This window comes from Monodelphis domestica, chromosome 3, assembly GCF_027887165.1.
Source record: "Monodelphis domestica isolate mMonDom1 chromosome 3, mMonDom1.pri, whole genome shotgun sequence".
Classification (NCBI taxonomy): Eukaryota; Metazoa; Chordata; class Mammalia; order Didelphimorphia; family Didelphidae; genus Monodelphis; species Monodelphis domestica.
Genome location: NC_077229.1, coordinates 519455834 through 519475951, shown reverse-complemented (window position 1 = coordinate 519475951; position 20118 = coordinate 519455834). Strand labels below are relative to the sequence as shown.

The following is a 20118-nucleotide window of genomic DNA, read 5'->3' as shown; positions in this document are numbered from 1 at the left end:
TGGGCTACTTGACTTCTGGAGCCAGTGTCAAGCCCGCTAAAAGATTTTCAAGGAGTTGACTCAGTGAATAGTGAGTAAGGAGAAGCACCCCTGGGTCTGTCTGAAATAGTGGGCCGAAGACTTTCCTTCCTGAGAGAGCTGAATACCAATGAATTGATAGGGCCCATTTCCCTCTTGACCCTTTAGTAGTCATGGTTTGCATGCATACGCATACACATGTACAGGTGTCCTGGATACACTTTCATTGGTAATTGCTAAAAATCAGGGTTTGATTGTTTTATTGCTTGTCTAAGCTCAAGAAAATGGTGGGGAAAATGCCAATAATCCAACTTAAACTTAAAAGTGTGCCTGATGCATTTTCCCTCAGGAATGCAGTTGTTCAACCTTTAGCAGCAAACCCTTGCAAACATGCCATCTATGTTTAGTCTCCATTTCTCCACTTCTCTCTTCACCCCCAGAACCAATCCAGACCGAGTCCTTTGACCATCGGACAGGAGATGACTAAGGAGAGATTTGATCCAATGGCTAAACTTTGGTTCCCAACCAGACCCTCTTCTGCTTTTGACCCACCGTCAATTAGTCTTCTTCCAGAGATTCCATACATAATTCTCTAAGCAATAGTTTGATCATCTGTGAAAAGGGAATATGATAATACACAGCCTTACAGGGTCATTGTGAGAATCAAATGAGTTAATACATGTTTTTAAAACTTTAAAGTTTTATATAAATTCCATATTTATGTAAATGCTAACTATTATTATTATTTAGAGTAAAGGATATATACGCCATCTCCAACTTGCTTCATGTAAAAAGGGTTTCTCTTTAATGGAATCAGCAGTCAAGTGTTTGGAGTATATTAATTAAAAGTTTGTTCTTAGCGATAGAAATAAGATTGAATTGGATTTTTTAATATTAGTACTGAATTCTAAATAGGAAGAGGTTGATATTCTACTATGTATTCTCAATCAAAGAAGTATTTAAAATACTTTATTATTATTTTTTAATTTAAGTATTTTTCCATGGTTACATGATTCATGTTTTTTTTTCTTCCCCTTTTTCCTCCCCCCTCCCAGAGCTGACAAGCAATTCCACTGGATTATACATGTATTATCACATGTATTTCCATATTATTCATTTTTGTAATAATCTTTTAAAAACTAAAACCTCACATTGTGAATTTTAAAACTATTCCACTCTAATCAGACCATTCTTTAGAAGATCTGATTTAGCTATTTCCTGATCAGTAACAATGGAGATACTTGGAATAACAGAATCAGGTCTTGGAAACTCTACATTTCTCCTCCCTTCTTAGTTTAACAAGATTAGGAAGATCTGCATCAAACTCAAGATTTAATTATCGAAGGAGATGGCCTTCAACAGACATGTGCAGAAAAAAGGACAGATCTCTGGGCTGTCCTAAGTCAAGCTAAGTCCTCATTGGTACAGATGAGACACAGGAAAGTGATGTAAAACTGTCTATATAACACACATCACTTTCTCTCTCCTCCTCTTTCCCTGGAGAGGAGATTCTGGCTGAGAGTGTGTGAGGCATTTTGACATCTTGGAGTGTTGGTGGTGAGTTTTGCCCTTGAGCTGATTCAGGTTCGGGCATCTTAGCTGAGCCCCTTTGGAGGTCAGGCTGATTCTTCCCTCCTTCACACTCAAACCCTTACTTTCTAGATCTCCTAATCTTCCCACCCAGTACTAGCCCCTTCCTTCCTTCTTCTTAATTTCCACTATATCAATTAAATCACCATAAAATTTCCAGCTGAGTTTGGATGTTTCATTAGGATTTTATAAATAAAATCCTTGGCGACCAAATATAATTATTACATTCAGTCTCAAACATAATTTTAACCCTTACAACATTCAATACCCATATAAACAAGTGAAAATCAAATGTTTTCCTTCTGCATTTCTACTCCCACAGCCCTTTCTCTCAATATGAATAGTATTCCTTCTCATAAGTCCCTCAGAATTGTCTTGGATCATTACAATGCTATCAGTAGCAAAGTGATTACATATGATCGTACCACAGTGTGTCAGTCTCTGTGTACAATGTTCTCCTCGTTCTGCTCCTCTCTGCATCAATTCCTGGAAGTCCTTCCAGTTCACATGGAATTCCTCCACTTTATTATTCCTTTGAGCACAATAGTACTCCATCCCCAACAGATACCTCAGTTTGTTCAGCCATTCCCCAACTGAAGGGCATCCCCTCATTTTCCAAGTTTTTTGCCTCCACAAAGAGTGCAGCTATGAATATTCTTGTACAAACTTTTTTTTTTTTGTGAGAGATGGTGAAGAATCCAGGATGATTCTTAGGTTGTAAGCCTGAAAGACTGGAAGGATGGAAGGATGGAGTGAGTGATCCTCTACAGTACCAGCAAAGGTTAAGAGAGGGGAGGGTGGCCTCAGTCACTTCCTAGCTGTGTGACCCTGGGCAAGTCACTTGACCCCCATTGCCTAGCCCTTACCACTCTTCTGCCTTGGAGCCAATACACAGTATTGACTCCAAGACAGAAGGTAAGGGTTTAAAAAAAAAAGAGGGGAGGGACAAATGGGGGGAAAGATAACCTGAGCTCGGTTTTGATATCTAGTGGACATCCTATTCGAAATGTTTCCAGTCAGTTCCTGCACATCCTCTCTTCTCGGTCCCTTCCAAACCTTGTGCCATCTGACCTCCTCAGTCAACTGAAATTCCCATTTCCAGAATTAGCAGGGATTTTTTTTAATAGCCAAATCTAATCGCTTTCTCCTCAATCCTTATCTTTTTTGGTTTCTCTGTAGCATTGTGTTTCTCCTCCCCAATGCCTCTCCCTTCAGCTGCTCTCTCCTGAACTGTGCGTGCCCTTTCCGGCTCTGTACTCAGCTCTCTTAACCTTCCTTTCCGTCCTGTCTTCCTTGGTAATCTTGTCAGACCTCATGATTTCAGTTATCATCTTTATGCAGATGATCCTCAGCTCTTTGTTTCCAGTGCAGTCTAGTCTCTTCCCTTAGCAACAGTCATGTATCTGGAGTTCACTGTTTTTTAGGGCATCTAGGTGGCAGAGTGGATAGGGTACCAGGCCTGGCGTCAGGAACACTTATCTGGCCTCAGACACTTACTAGCAATCCTGGGCAAGTCACTTTAATCCTGTTTGCCTCAGTTTCCTCATCAACGAAATAAGCTGGAGAAGAGAATGACAAACTATCCCAGTATCTTTGCCAAGAAAATTCCAAATTGAGGCACCGAGAGTTGGACATGACTGAAAACGGCTAAACAGCAGTGCCTCTATTAGAATGTAAGCTCTTAAATGTTTTTAAATAAAAGACCCATACCTTCTCTCTCAGAATCAATACCGTGTATCAGTTCCAAGGCAGAAGAGAGGTGATTAATGGTGGTTAAGGGACTTGCCTAGGGTCACACAGCTAATAAGCATCTGAAGCCACATTAGATGACTTTCTGACTCCAGGCCCCTGCACTTTATCTACTGCATCACCTAGCTGTCTTGCATTTGGTTTTCCCAGCATTTTGCTATGTATCTTGAAGTTTCCCACCTGAGTTGAATCCTGTTAACATCACACAAAATACTCATCTTTAAAAAAAAATACATTTTATTTTGGTGCCTTTTGTCTTTACATCATAGTGGTTTCCCACCCTCCCTTGTGACAAAGAAAAACAAATAAGCCAAAACATCTGACACAGAAACCTTTTCTGACCATGTATATACCTTAGACCATCTTAGGCCTCCCCTAGTACTCTCCCACCTCTCTGCAGTGAGGGAGGAGGTATGTTTTGCCATCTCTTCTCCAGGGCTTCCTTCCTTCCTTGGGCTTTTCAGTTACTCCAAGTTCAACTTCCTTTCAGTGATTTTTTCATTTATGTTATTATAGTCATTATATATTGTTAACTTGTATGTAGTATGTTAACTTTTTAAATGTATGCAAAACTAGTCATTTTTAAAAATAGGGATTTGTAATCAGTTTATCTATTTAGAAGTAGTGTGGTACAATGGGATTAAGGTCGATTTGGAGTCAGGAGACAAGGGTTCAAATCCAGACTGTCTGGGGGCAAGTCCTTCCTGTTTTGCTGCCTCTTTGTTTCTTCCTCAGTAAAATAGGGGTAATAACAAGACTTGTATTACCTGCCTGACCCATGGCTGTTGTGAGGAAGGCACTGTGTAAACTTTAAGCCCCATAGAAATGAGATGCTATGGAAAAAGCATGCAGCCTTTAAAATGGCTGCAGTGAAGCAGCCGGTCTGAGATTAGAGCCCCCCTTAAGCACATTCTGCACAGGAGGGAGGAGGCTTAGAATTTTGTTAAAGGGCAGAAGGCAGCACAAGGTACACAGGAGAGTACTAGAGGGAAGCATTTCTCTCGTCAAAGATAGCAGGTAGCACCATAGATTAAAGTGAGGTCGTGCACAGGATGGCAGGGTAGCTATCGGCTTCTGAGGGAGCATCTCAGACCATTTTGTTTTGTTGGGGCCAGTGGATAGAACACACCAGGCCTGGAGGAAGAAAGACTTGAGTTCATGTTTTACCTCAGAGGCTTACGAGCTTTGGGACCCTGGGCAAGTTACTTAAACCTTTGCCTCAGTTTCCTCAACTATAAAATGAGACTAATAATAGCACCCATTTCCCAGAGTTGTGAGAATCAAATACGAGAATATTGGTAAATTGCTTAGCACAATGCCTGGCACACAGGGAACATTTAATAAGTGCTTATTTCCTTCCTTCCTTCTCTTAACGTGTATACTCTACATTCTGAATATCTGCTTTATTTTGCCTGGCTTGAGATTGAACGGCAAGTGAAGAACTGAGCCAGACTTTGATTAAGAACAGTAGATTAGACAAAGGGGTGTAATTTTAGGGGCCCTGTAAGACCTCTTCCCTACCTCCTAGATTCTTAGGATCTCACAATGAAAAATGTATTACTTTGCTTAAATACAGAGTTTGGATGTGTACCTTATTAAGAATAAATGGAATTAGGGGCAGCTAGGTAGTATAGTAGATAGAACTCAAGGCTTGGAGTCAGGAGGACCTGGGTTCAAATTTGACTTCAGACACTTCCTAGCTGTGTGACCTGGGCAAGTCATTTAACCCTAATTGCCTAACCCTTGGTGCTTTTCTATCTTAGAATTGATAATGAGAGAGAGGGTAAAGGCTATTTAAAAAGTAAAGTGATTCTAAGATTCTTTCTTGATTGGATTTGGTGGAAAATGAGGGAGGGAGAGCATGAAGACTTTCAATTCAGTGAGCATGTCTAGGGCACTGGCAATGCAAAATCTGAGCCCCCGCCTTCAGGGAGCTCACATTTTACTTATGATGAATGCATTGAAGGGATAAAAGACCAGAGAAAGGAAGAACTGGGGAGTCACAGAGAGGAGTTTATTTGCTCCACAGTTTTGATCTGGGATCAAAACCGATTTAAATAGAGTTGGTTGCTAACATTTTTCAAATGTTACGGAATGCTTAGACTTTTGTAGATAGCGCCAACACAGAGGTTGGGTTGGATGACTTCCAAATTCAAAGTAATCGGTAAAGCCTTGACTTCTGAGTTAATTCAAACTCCAGTGGATCTATTTACTCTTCAATGATCAGCCATTTACTGAATTGGCATAGTATGAAAGGGTGCAACAAGAGCTCTCACAAACACACGTAACGCTGGAAAAGAGAGGAACATACACATACAATTCGTGAGTACTGAGATTTGTACATACGAATCATGCATGGTCAAAGCATGGAGAAGACGACTCAGAGCCTTAATACTTCAAGGCCATTGTTGTCCACAGACAACATCTACTGGATTACATTCCACTGGCAAGCTGGTTCCTCGGTGCCCCAAGCTTCTGGCTCAGCTGAAGTCTTCAGTGGTTCTGCAGTTGAAGTAGATGCTGCATAGGAACCATGTGAATGGGACTTTTCTATCTCCAAGGAGCTAGATATACCAGAGAATCTTCAGTGCTTGGAACTCTCAAAATTAGGAGCTCTTAAACTTGGATTTACCCATGAATCAACCCTCAAAGTAGGTGGTGACCTTTCTGTGCTGGCTTGAATTGTTCACACAGGAAAGGATTCAGGTCTCAGTAGCCTTGAATTTCCCTCTCAGACTCTACAAAAAAGCACCTGTGTACTGTGGCCATTTGCTCTCTGCTAACGATGCCCTTGTGTATATGGTAGGAGAGAAGGATCAAGAATTCCCCACCTGTCCAAAATTTTTTTTTTTAATATAAAAGCCCTAACCTTCTGTCTTGGAATCAATACTGTGTATTGGCTCCAAGGCACAAGAGTGGTAAGGGTAGGCAATGGGGATCAAGTGACTTTTCCAGGGTCACACAGCTTGGAAGTGTTTGATGCCAAATTTGAACCCAGGACCTCCCATCTCTAGGCCTGGCTCTCAATCCACTGAGCAACCCAGCTGCCCCCACACCTCTCCAAACTTTGATAGAATTTCAGAAGTGAAAGCTACTGATAGCTGTATGACACTCAATTTCATTTTATTAAGGGTCTTCCTTCAAATAAGACTTGCATTGCTTACTGATTTCTTTCCAAGTGCTGAACAGCACTTAATATTAAGCCATTTACTTGCCACATATGTTTAGTATCTGTAAAAAAAAATTTTAAGTGGCATCTTTAAGATGAAAATAAATCATTTTTGTTTTTAAAAGTACATTTTCAAAAGCCCAGAATATAAAGGCTAGGTCTTACTAGTCTCTTTTTCCTTCTGGCATGATACAAACAATATAGGGAGTAATTCAGAGGTTTCAACTTCACAAACTTGACAGTATCATCATTGTCACCCAACAATGCCTGCTTTGTTTTTCTACTGTTTTTTGTTTTTTTGTTATTACTTAAACCAAAATGAGGGCAGCTAGATGGCAAAGTGGGCAAAGTGTTGAAGATGGAGTCAGGAAAACTCATCCTCTTGAGTTCAAATTTGACCACATACACGTACTAGCTGTATGACTTTGGGCAACTCACAAAACCCTGTTTGCCTCAATTTCCTCATCTGTCACATGAGATGGAAAAGGAAGTTGCAAACTACCCAGTATTTTTGACAAGAAAACCCCAAATGGAGTCACAGAGAGTTGGACATGCCTGAAACAACTAAATAGCAAAACACATGAGATTTCATTCCTTCCTTCCATTCCTTCCATTCCTTCCATTCCTTCCTTCCTTCCTTCCTTCCTTCCTTCCTTCCTTCCTTCCTTCCTTCCTTCCTTCCTTCCTTCCTTCCTTCCTTCCTTCCTTCCTTCCTTCCTTCCTTCCTTCCTTCCTTTCTTCCTTCCTTCCTTCCTTCCTTCCTTCCTTCCTTCCTTCCTTCCTTTTCCTTCCTTCCTTCCTTCCTTCCTTCCTTCCTTCCTTCCTTCCTTCCTTCCTTCCTTCCTTCCTTCCTTTCTTCCTTCCTTCCTTTCTCCCTCCCTCCCTCCCTCCCTTCCTCCCTTCCTTCTTCTATTCCTTCCTTCCTTCCTTCCTTCCTTCCTTCCTTCCTTCCTTCCTTCCTTCCTTCCTTCCTTCCTTCCTTCCTTCCTTCCTTCCTTCCTTCCTTCCTTCCTTCCTTCCTTCCTTCCTTCCTTCCTTCCTTCCTCCCTCCCTCCCTCTCTCCCTTACTACCTCCCTCCCTCCCTCCCTCCCTTCCTCCCTTCCTTCTTTCCTTCTTCTATTCCTTCCTTCCTTCTTCCATTCCTTCCTTCCTTCTTCCATTCCTTCCTTCCTTCTTTCTTCCTCTCCTCTCCTCTCCTTTCCTCTTTCCTCTTTCCTCTTTCCTTATGTATAGACAACTCCCTTACTGTGATTTCACTTAAAACTTTGACTTCATTTCACAGTTACTCTCAAAGCAAGAGTTTCTTCTATAGTATAGTGACTGGTGGTGGTTTCTCAAATGTATCGTGTCAATTTAAGGAATCAATACATCCACTCATCTATCTCCTTTACATGTAGCACTAAACTATGCCTTTAGAAAAGTAGATAATGCCCTGGCTTTGCTGGAAGGGTCTAGGCTTGTTTATTTTCATCAGTATGGTATTAATTCAGTGGGGGAAAAAATAAACGATTCTCAAATGTTCAACAGTTTGGAATCAGGAGGATTTCGTATTTTTATTTTTACATATTAGACATATATATGTCTAATATATAAATATAAATATATGTGTGTGTGTATATATATATATATATATAGTCTAGAATCAGTATGGTCATGAGGTGATTTTTTAGTTCTTCTGTTTGCAGTGATGTTTGCTGGTGATGGTGTTTGTGCATTAGGGATATGTTCAGGTAATTCTTCAGAGTGCTGGAAACTTTTCATTCATCCCCCCCCCCCCCAACTTGACATTCTCTATTAAATTGAAATGATGTGATTATTTCTCTTATCTACAGATCCACGTGTTCCTCTGTATATTAAAAGCACATTTGACTGATGAGTGTGGTGGTTGAATTTCCCTCGGAACTGGAGGAGGATACCTTTGGAGGGGAAGATGACATGACAGATGGAGATCTAGGAAATGGACTTGGCAGAAAACCTGGTGGTATTTATGAAATGGAAAATTCAAATGCACCTAATTCCAGAAAAGGATCTTTTCCTTCATCTCCAGAAAAGAGGGAAGATATCAACAACATCATATGTCCTTATTTCAAGCATCGTAATTCACACAGTACATTTCCCCAAAAGCATGGCTTTGCAAGTTGTAAACGACAAAGTGGTAAGACAAAATTTCTCATTTATTCTAAATGAGTATAGCAAATTAAAATCTTCCTAAAAATTTGATTTGAGTCCTTGGTTGTAACTTTAGAAATTCTCTTCTTCCTACCTCATAGGATTGTTAGTATGAACATACTTTTTTTCTTTCAGTTTTTGCTTCCACAAAGGTGCTGCTTTAAATATTTTAGCATGTATGTACTTCTTCCTTGGTGTATTCATCAATTCTCACGTGTTAAATTGTCATCTTTATGCAGACGACTTCCAAATTATATATCCATCCCTAACTATAGTCCTTCTCCACTTAGCAATTGGAACCAGAACATTTCACCTGGATGTCCAATGGGGACTTATAATTGAATGGGTCCCAAATTGAACTCATTAATTCTCTCCCCCAAATCCTCTCCTTCCTCCATGCTTTTCTTGAGGCACCACCGTCATTTCATTTACCTAGGTTCACAATCTTGGAGTTATCCGTGACTTTTTCTACACCCACCCCCCCAACTCAATTAATTCTATCCACTCAATTAAGCCTTGTTCATTCTAACTCCATAACATGTATTACAGTCATTTCTTCTCTCCCTTAACACAACGTTCACCCAGTTCATACTCTCATAACCTTACCTGGTCTAGGAACCTCTTTATGCCACCAGAGGTCTCTTTGCCTCCAGTCTTTCTCCTCTTCAATACTGCTTCCACATGACTGCTAAATTAATATTCCTAAAGCATTGCACACCTTGCTCATTTCATGCTCCACTCTCCCAGGAAATCTTCAAAAGCTCCTTCTTGCTTCTCAGATAAAATATAAACCACTAAATCTGTTTTATTTTTTATAAGCTATTATTTATAGCCCTCCATGTTTCCTACCTACCTGTCTTAGTAAATACATGTTTGATGGACTTTTCATCTTATTTAATATCTTTCTCCTTTCCATACTCTGCATTCCAATCACATACAATTGCCAACTATTCCCCGTTTATGGCATTCTGTCTAACCTCTGCCTTTACACAAGTGGTCCCTCATACTTGGAATGTGCCCCTCTGCCTTATAGCACCTCTAGCTTCTTTCAAAGTCCAGCTCAGGGATTTCCTTCCTTCCTTCCTTCCTTCCTTCCTTCCTTCCTTCCTTCCTTCCTTCCTTCCTTCCTTCCTTCCTTCCTTCCTTCCTTCCTTCCTTCCTTCCTTCCTTCCTTCCTTCCTTCCTTCCTTCCTTCCTTCCTTCCTTCCTTCCTTCCTTCCTTCCTTCCTTCCTTCCTTCCTTCCTTCCTTCCTTCCTTCCTTCCTTCCTTCCTTCCTTCCTTCCTTCCTTCCTTCCTTCCTTCCTTCCTTCCTTCCTTCTCTCCTTTCCCCTTACCTTCTACCTTAGTATCAGTTCTAAAACAGAAGAGCAGCAAGGATTAGGCAATTATGAGTCAAGTGACTTGCCTAGGGTCACACAGCTAGGAGTAGTTCCTGCCTCCTATAAGAGCCTTTTTTTTTCCTATAAGAGACTTTCCAGGATGATCTTCCTAGTTCTTAGCACTCTTTTTCTCTTGAAATAGTTTATATATGTTTTATATTTATATATCATTATATATTATATTACAGATACTGTTTTTATATTATATTATAAATATATTTCTATGTTATAAACATTTCTATGTTAATAATAAATATATATATAATCAATATTGTGTATTGGTTCCAAGGCAGAAGAGTGGTACAATCTAGGCAGTGGGGGCTAACTGACTTGCTCCAGGTCATCCTACAAGAGACCTTCCTGATGATTTTAGTCCTTAGCATTCTTTTTCTCTTGAAATATTATCTTTATAAAATAAAACCTTTACCTTCCATCTTAGAATCAATACTGTGTACTGATTCTGAGGCAGAAGAAGAGCAGTAAGAGCTCGGCAGTGGGGGTTAAGTGACTTGGTCAGGGTCACACAACTAGAAAGTACCTGATTTGAAATAGAAGACCAAATTTGAACTCAGGAACTCCCTGGCTCGCCATCCAGTGAGCTACTTAGATGACCTTCTTTGTATATATTTTAAGTTTATTTGGACATATTTTTCCTCTCTCCCCACTTCCAGTAGAATATAAACTCCTCAAGGGCAAAGCTAGTTTCATCTTCATCTCTATATCCCTGGGTTCCTTCCATGTTGGTCCTTGCAGTACGTGCTCAGTCGTGTTATGTATTGCTGGGGTTATGGGAATGAACAATTTATTCACTTTGATGACATACTTCTAAAATGTTCTGCAGGGGGCCTTCAACCAGTTCAGAGCTACATCAATTAACTGTGCATTAGTTTACCTGTGGGTTACCTCCACCAGGTTTAGCCAGTCTGCCTGCTGGGAGGGTTTTAGTGGGGTGTGCTTACTGCACAGAGGAGCTACAGGTGAGAGTTAGGTGATGGGCAGACACCAGAGGTGAATGAACAGCCCTGAGAAGGCATGAATCAGTGTAACGATTCTGGCAAACAATTCAGAATTAACTGCTCATATCCTCAGAATCAGCAATGCTATTCCCAGGCATGTACCTGAGGAAGTTAAAAATAGGCAAACGTCTCCTCTAAAATTCCCAAATATTCACAGAAGTGATTCTTGAGATAGTGTAAAACTGACACCAATGGATACCTTGTGTTTGAGGAATGGCTGAACAAATTGTGGTCTAGAAATATAATGGGATAGTTTTATACTGAAAGAAATAAGAATTCACAGGAATCTGTAAGGACATTATATGAACTGATTACAGAGCAAATTAGGGGAATTGAGAGTAACGCAGCCAGTGATCACGGTAAGGTAAAAGGAAACGACACTACAATATCAGAACTGAAATGCAGTTACTAATCATCTTGTCTGGAAAAAGAGTCATGATAAATTATCTCTCTCTCAGTAGAAGGAGGCGAACTGCTGCTGTGAAATGAACGTGCAATTAGACAGAGTCATGTGTCTCCTTTGCTTTAATGGTACCCTCTCTTCAAAGGGAGGATTCTAACGAGAGATGGTTATTGAGAAATAAAAGAAGAAACAAATCTGATCTTCATAGAGTGCTAGAAAACAAAGCACCTCAACTTTTGACAGTTTGGTTAATGTCCAAAATAGCAAGGAAGAAAGCAATACAAGAAATTGGTTACTGATAGCAATACCTTCTTTTTATTTAACCTCAATCAAAATTTTCCATTTTCCCCTTCTTAACTGCTCACATGAAGACTAGACATGTCATTAACATCAGAACAGAAAGAAGACTTGTGTGATTCTTACCTCACTTTTATTCACATAAGGTTTATCTTTAGCAATTCCATAAAACTGAATGTTGTTTAAGCAAGGGAAGAGGTAATTGAAGTTATAAATTAATTTTAGTTGTTATTCTTGTGAAGTTAACTATATACAACATAACACAATATTCCTGACTCAAACATCCCTATAATTTTATTAATCAAAATGAAAACCCAGCACTTGGCCCAGAGTCTGGCACATAGTAGGGACATAATAAATGTTTATTCATTGACTGAAATGAAAAACAGTATAATAAAATTGTGTACTCTCCCAATTACTTTTCTGTTCTAGGTTGATTTGTGGAGGCAGTATATATAACATTAGCTTTGAATCTCTTTTCTGGCCCTTTCTTTACATGAGTTCTTACTCAACTTACTTTTGGTATATATCTGTGTATATGGGTGTTTATAAGAATTTGTGAGATGTTAGACTGAATAGTAGATGCAACTTAGTTTGGTTCTATAGTAAATGCAGTTTGTGGTTTAGAAAAAAGGTATATTTCATTTCTTATTTAAAAGAACATTTTATCTACTGAAATGTTAAAAGTACTAAATTAATGCATTTAATTTCATAGATTTTTCTGATTCAGAATTGTCAAATGAGCAAGTAAGGCAACAACTTCATGAAGCTTTACAGGTAGGTTCTTTTATCTTTGCTAATGTGAAAACTGTATTTGAATCCAAATAAAGGGGTTTAAATCATATTAAAGACATATGGAAGGCAAATATTTAATTTTCCAGATGATGTCATTAAATCACAGCATGTTCCCTTTTTCAGGCTTAGAACCATTGTCCACCTTCATCCCAACTGTCTTTGAAAGAGACCATATTTGGTAATGACCCCTTCAACCTTCCTCTTTCATAGCTCTCTCTTTAAGAATATAGCCATACATATTGTCCATCATCACCTCTTTCCCCTCATCTCCTTGCTTTCCTTGAATGTTGTAAAATTTAAAATTAATGTCAATAATAAAAATATTATATTTTAGGAGATTTATTGATGATCATTAGGAATCAAGGAATAAAGAGGATAAAAAAAAAGCTTTGTGCTTTTTTGGCACTGTGGAATGGCTCTTTTTGTATTTCCTTCTCATGGAATCAGACAGAATCATTAAGCAAAGTCCCATAATTTTTTAAAACAATCAATGGCCTCATTTTTATGGTCTAAAGCTTTTGGGGTATGCATTGACATCAGGACAAATGTATTTTAAACTTATATTACTGAAAAATCAAAAAAATGAAGGAAAAATCTCTCAATACTGTTGACATATGCTTCAAAACACAAATTGGAGAGAAAAAATAAAACTGAAATAGTATATTGCACATTTAAGCAAAAGTAATAATAAAAGGGTTTTAAAAATAAAAACAATATATACCTTACAATCATTGACACACTATGCCAGCTAAGGAAAGGTAGAATACAAAGGTTTCGCACCAGAAATGAGATCCATTTCCTCTTCAAAGTTGGCCATGATCCACTGTTTACAAAGTAATAGTTTTTATAAAGAACAGTAAATGAACAGGTAATGCACATTCAAAAAGAATCAAAATCCCCAATGTTATAATAGCCCATTTAATTACAATAGCAAACAAACCCACTATCATATAGGATTCACATGAGTCTGCTGTGTGACAATTAAAACTAATAGATAATTGTCACAAGTTTTTCAGGTGTAGCTATGTTTCAACATTGGCTGAGATATTAAAAAAAATCTATTACTCCCATCATTACAAAAATGTGGCAGAGGAGTCTAGGAAAAAACCAAACCTCTGTACTGTTGATGTTGGGTCTAAAAATATCACCAAAAATCTAGATCGTTCTGGTGGAAGAGTAGAATAAGTTAGAAGAGTTACAAATGAGAGATGCTCCCTTTTGGGATCCATCCAGAGGTACCATGCTCTGGAATAAACTTCCCAGCTCCTTTGGTATGAGACTATTAGATCCTGTCCATTCACATTTTTACAAATGTAGAGATGGGGGTTATACTAGTGCTTCACTTCAGCTACTAAAATGGACTCTTTACCTTTTGTTACAAATAACTCAGAGACAGGCAGAATGATCAGAGTTGAAAAAAATTTAAAAATCATGTCTGAAGACCTCTTAAAATCAATTTGAGATATTTAGCTCATTAAAATTTCCAAAGGTTGTTATACAGTTGTAACCACTTTTTGATGAAGTCCATCCATCCTCTATGTGACAATTAACAATGCAAAAATGGAAGAAAAAGCTTTTTTTTGTGGGCTAATTCAATAATATTTGTTCAGTATAGTTACAGGGGAAAGGTAACAGAATATAACAGTAGTTAAAGCAGACTAGATTAAAATGATTCAGTGTAACAGAATAGTATTGATCATATTAATAATATATGATGTTAAAACCAACCAAATTAAATCTTAAAGCAGACAATCAGCAAAATATAAAAAAATACAGAGACTTTCATAAAACAATGGAGTCTGAAGAGGCTTAATACTTTTACCTTCAGTCTCTTTAAAGTTCCTTTCTCTATACATTCAGATTCCTTTTGTCAGAACTCTTGGATCTCCCATAGTAAGGGAGAACTCCTTGCAGAGCATAGTGTGAAGGAATCCCAAATTGGATAAATCTTAGAGACTGGGCAGACCCAAATGGCAAAGGGTTGTAGGGAGATGAATTTCTCCCCTGAATCTCAGGCAAGATAAGTGAAAGAATCAATGCACTCATGAAAAAACATACTAAAACTGGAAGCTGTTTGAGATAGGTAATGCACTGCTCTTTCATAGAATGAGACATGCTTGTAAATTTACTTCCTGTTTGGAAGAGTAACTTCCTTCTTCCCTTCCCCCCCCCCCCCCCCGAGGTTCCCTGCCATTTTGAGGCTAATTATTGCCTAGGGAAAGCACATCCAGGTCTTTTTAACCAGCTGCCCAGAGAGTGACTCCAAGGACTCCCAGCTTCTTGGCGGCAGCAATCAGCAGCACCAAAAGGATCAGCAACAGGGGCATCTACCAGGGTCGGGGTCTGGGGCCAGGGCCTGGGGCTAGGTTGGAGCTGGATCATGAAGAGGAGCAATATCAGTATCAAGAAGATCAAGAACCAGAGTGAGTGGAATCAGGGGTGGCAATGCCAGATGCAGCAGTGAGGAACTAAAGAACATGGGCTCAAGCAGATGGGCGAGAGAAGTGACTTATTTCCTCTTTGCCAAGAGTGCCCTGGCTAAAAATAGCCTGGCCAGTAGGGAGAGTGACCAGGCAAAAAGTAGGGAAAGAAAAAGGCAGCAGCTCCAAAGAGAGTTTGGAGTTTAAGAGGGTAGGTGGGTGGGTAAGGTGGGTGAAAAGTCTTGGCAGGAGAAATGTGGCTTAAAAATTTTTTTTTTATCTAGGCTATCTTAAAAAATTGAGAGTTCCTCTCTACTAGTAGCAATGCAATGATACAGAACTATTCAGAGGGATATATGAGAAAGAACAGTATCCACATCCAGAGGAAGAATTGTGGGAAAAGAAACACAGAAGAAAAACAATTGCTTGATCCCATTGGTTGATGGGGCTATGACTGGGAAAGTAGACTCTGAAAGATCACCCTAGTGCAAATATTAATAATATGGAAATGGGTCTTGATCAGTGACTACACATGTTAAACCCAATGGAATTGTGCATCAGATATGGGAAGGGGGTAGGGGGAGGGGAGGGAAAGAACATGAATCTTGTAACCATGGAAAAATATTCTAAATCATCTAATTAAATAAAATTTTAAAAAAATTTTAGAGTTCTCCAACTAGTGGTTTCCATCAATATAAAAGTTTTAAAATTAAATCTCAATAATAAAAATATTATATTTTAAGGGATTATTTAATGATCATTAGAAAATAAGGAAGAAAGAGGATACAAAATAAATACCACGTGTCCATTAGCCATTTCAGAATCCCCACTCACCACCGCCATGCTTGCTGACCCGGCCAAAAAGAGGACAGGATGCTCCATGTCCCTGCCTAATATCCCATCTACAGAAAGTACATAAAGACAGGAAGTCAGTGGGCTTCTGGGAAATGTAGTTTTTTTTTAAAGGATAACAGATTTTCAGTTATACAATGTGTAGTCTTTATAGCCAGCTTAAAAAGACAGAAGAGGGAAAGAAATTTAAATGAATAACACTTTAACTGTATTTTGGTTTGGCAATATTTTGTAGAGCTACTAGACATAACAAAGAAGAGAGAAAGACAAAGATAGAAATGAAGATTTACTTAAAGGCTAACCTTTGCAGAGAAGGAGGTTTAGAATATGAGGACTGAATTTGAGCAAATAGGCATGAAGTTGTGTTTGTAACTTTTTAGTTGAATGTTAAATAGCCATATGTTTGGTTTGACTGAGTCTTGGCTGCTCTGAAATGCCCTCAAATGATCTAATGAAGCAAGAGCAAAATCCTCAAAATTCTAATCATGCTGATTATTTGATTTGCAGTGGGGCACTCAATTTCCGTCCTGTAGGGAGTTTATTTACTTGTACACTGCTCTGGGGCCATAATTAAATATAAGCTAATTGAATTTATGTTATCTGAGTATCATAATTGTAGATGTGTATGTGGAAGAGAAAGCGGAGTCTTTCCTTACCTTTTCTGTAATTTTATTTGTTTAGGAAGTAGAAGTTCTACGAATTGAGCTTGAAGCATCACAAAAACAACTAGAGGGGAAAAGGGAAGCACTGAAAATTCTTCAAAATATGGTAAAAAACTGATAAAAAAATTTAATCCCTTATACATTAAGTGGTATGATTTCCAATTTTCAGTGACAACCAAGAATCTAGCTTTTTAAATCCTGTCTCTCCTTTTGTTTGCCCTTTATTTTTTTTACCTTTTTATTTATTTTCTTCCAGTTATATCATTCTCAATCACTGCAATTTGACTAAACATGTAAAATAAAATTACATGAGCTCACAGCTATTCAAATAATGATATGAACTTATAGAAATCTACCTCCTCCCAAATAAACTTTGCTCTTTTGTTCTCCTTTAAGGAACTACTAATAGAGATGAGATGCAGGACGTGAGATGGGAAGTGGGGGCTAAAGATTAATTCATTTTTATTCTAAACAAACCCTAAATAAAATGAATATTTCCATATACTTTGTACAACAGAAATAAGTGGCTTATATGTGAAGCTATGGATCTCTTTTATGTACAACTTACTTTTTTCTTTTTAATTATATGCTACGTGGTTATGAAATATAGATATCTTTTCCACCTCACGACTTTCCCCACTGTAGTTTCAATATATTGTGGGTTAGCATACGAAGTGAAATGAGAGTTTTTCAGGAGATTTGTGGAAGTTGCAGACAACACAAAAAGGCATTAGGCTCGGAAAAAGTTTAGAAACTCAGAAATATAGAAAATATATGTATAGTATTGCATAAGAACACATTTTATCTTTTAATAGCATAAACTTGTACAATTTCTTTTTTAAAGTTAAAATAAGTAAAAAGTTTAGGTTTTTTTAAAAGAACGTGAAAGCCAGCAGATGATGCATAAAGGCCAAGAAATGTAAACATTGACCTATATATCGCATATGTCCAAACACTTAACCCCAAATTTACAATAATGTATTGTAAACACCCTATAACAGAAAAAGAAGAAATCCGGACTTCTCTGGTCTGAAGGGAGGGCCAAAACATTTTACATGGATTTTAGATCCCAGGGGCATAATAACCCTAATCTTTGCCACGTGAAAGGGATGCCTGTATGCTATTAATTCATCCTATAACTTTTTTTAACTCTTCCATTTTAGAATCAATACTGATGTTGATTCTAAAGCAGAAGAGTGATAAGATCTAGGCAATGGGGTTTAAGTGTCCAGGGTCATACAACTAGGATGTATCTGAGGCCAGATATGAACCCAGGACTTTCCATCTCCAGGTCTGGCTTTTAATCCATGGAGCCAACTAGCTGCTTCCATTGTCTAACTTTCACAATTGTCCTGTTTGTGATGTTTAACACAGTAGAAGTAGTTGTGATCCCTTTCAAAAATTTTTCTTTGAAGCTCCTAAATTCACTCTGCCATTGTATTTTTGCTGTACTACCTTTCTTTTTAGTTAATTGGAAATGAAATTATTTTTGCTTTCTTTTACTTGAAAAGATTTTTGTTACAGAGACAATTGAAAGTTGGTTAATGGGCCTTTTCTGCTTTCCCTCAAATTAGCAAATTTCTAAGTTGATATTAAAACAGTATATCATAGAATCATAGATAGTGACAGAACTATCTTATAATTGATTATTTCGGTTCTTTCAGCATTAACCATTAGGCAATTATCTACTTTATTTTTATGTCAAACTTATATTCTTCACTTTGGTTATTAAAAAACCTTAATACATATAGATATATGAATGATTATTGGTGGGATTGAAATGAATAATACTTTCACTTTGTTTTGGTTAGGCAATATTTGGTAAAGCTACTAGACATACCAAAGAAATACTTCAAAAATCAGAAGAACAGAAGAAATCTTTGGAAAAGGTAAGACCAGCTTTCAGAGTAGAACTCTATAATGCAGCACAAGTTTGAAACTAGAATCTAAGCTTTCTTACTTTCAGCCTCCATCTTCCTCTCTTCCTTGTCCCTTTTCCCCTCTCAGTTTTGTATTTTGCTGAATAATTGTTTAGTGGACACGGTCATTCTGACTTGTGTTATATTTATTTTTATTCTTGTCTAGTACATTCTTCTAAATCACATTCATTTGATTAGATCTGAAATGAAACTGGTATTTCAAATGCATCTGGTGAAAGTAATTTTTGATTGCTGTGTGCAGTGCTGACTCCACAGTTAGTTGACCCAAGTCTAGGAGTTTTGTCCTTTTACTGGTGGTGGTCTCTGCCTTCTCCGTGAGAGTTTGTGTGGCCACTGAGGCCAAGAGATCAAAAACAACACACGTGAAAGTGACCGTTAGTAGGTCCATGTACTCATCCCTGTACACACCACCTGGAGGCACCTATCTATTTATGTGAGAAGCTACTGAGAGGAGGAATGTTTTCTGTATCAACTTTAAAGGTGTAATCAGTAATCTGGAGAATATTTATCTTGTAATCAAATGTTTATCCAGTTTATTTACATTAGATTAGAGTGGGTTTATAATTAGTCATTCACTAGCATGTGACATATTTTTCTTTCTTTTTCTATAGGAAATAAATACCCTACAATGGGAAATTGAATTTGATCATGATAGATTTAAAACCATAGAGGAATCTTGGGCCCAAAAATATGACAGGTTTGTATGCTATTGTACTACAGTTTTTTCTTTTTCTTTTTTACTTTCTTTTTTTTTAACCCTTAACTTCCGTCTTAGAATCAGTGGGGGTTAAGTGACTTGCCCAGGGTCACACAGCTCGGAAGTGTTTGAGGTCAGATTTGAATCCAGGACCTCCCATCTCAGGGCCTGGCTCTCCATACCTTATTAATGGTCTAAGGAAATGTAAAACCTATTTGTCCTTCAGCTTTCTTCTCCCCATACCTTTCTTTATATAAATGGTTCCCAGTTACCCAAGAAATGTCAGTAATGAATACTCCAAATTTATTCTGATAAAAGTAATTCACTAGGAGAGATAGCTAGGATAAAGTGCTGGTCTTAGAGTCATGAGACAGGAGTTTGAATATTGCCTTAGCCGTGGGACTTTGGGCAAGTCACTTGTCTCCTTTCCTCATTTATAAAAGCAGGGATAATTATAGCACCTACCTCACAAGGCTGTGAGGATCAGATAAAAAAATGTGCATTTTGTAAGTCTCAAAGCACTATGTAAATGCTAGCTATAATAATTATAATTATCCCTTAAAAGGAAAAATAGAAAGAAGATGATGCTCCTTATGTGTTCACTTCTTTTAGGATCGTGCTGGACATAGGGTTGATGTGCAGATGCCTATTGGGTTGAATTGAAACAATAGCAAAACATGACTGTGTAGAAACCTCCGAAGGCTCAGAGATGCTTCTGGAGATAATTACCGTCCAAATAAAACAATTTACATAAATTCAGGGTAAAGGGAATTCTGTAACATGACCACATTGAATCAAATCATTTTTAAAAATTTTACTCATAATTTAGATAATATATACTAACTACTTAAAATATGTAAAAACTAGTTTTTGTATTCTAATTATCATGATGACTACTTCAACCCAATGGAAAGAGTGACAGCAGTCATAATTTATAAGATGACATTTTTTTTCCTTTAG

At 37.9% G+C, this 20118-nt stretch overlaps 1 protein-coding gene across 4 annotated transcripts in view; it reads left to right on the top strand.

Annotated features, from left to right (window-relative positions):
* Nucleotides 1-20118, top strand: part of CCDC125 (coiled-coil domain containing 125) — a 58188-nt gene that overhangs the window by 13004 nt on the left and 25066 nt on the right. For 2 of the 4 annotated variants that reach the window (XM_056824943.1, XM_056824940.1), the window contains exons 2-6: nt 8360-8682; nt 12508-12569; nt 16541-16627; nt 18333-18410; nt 19073-19158. In XM_056824943.1, coding sequence (XP_056680921.1) covers nt 8400-8682; nt 12508-12569; nt 16541-16627; nt 18333-18410; nt 19073-19158 — 596 coding nt within the window. In that variant the 5' untranslated portion in view covers nt 8360-8399. Of the gene's footprint in view, nt 1-3679; nt 3769-3855; nt 6009-8359; nt 8683-12507; nt 12570-16540; nt 16628-18332; nt 18411-19072; nt 19159-20118 lie in introns of those variants that run through there. The other 2 variants (XM_056824941.1, XM_056824942.1) reach the window with 2 other exon arrangements.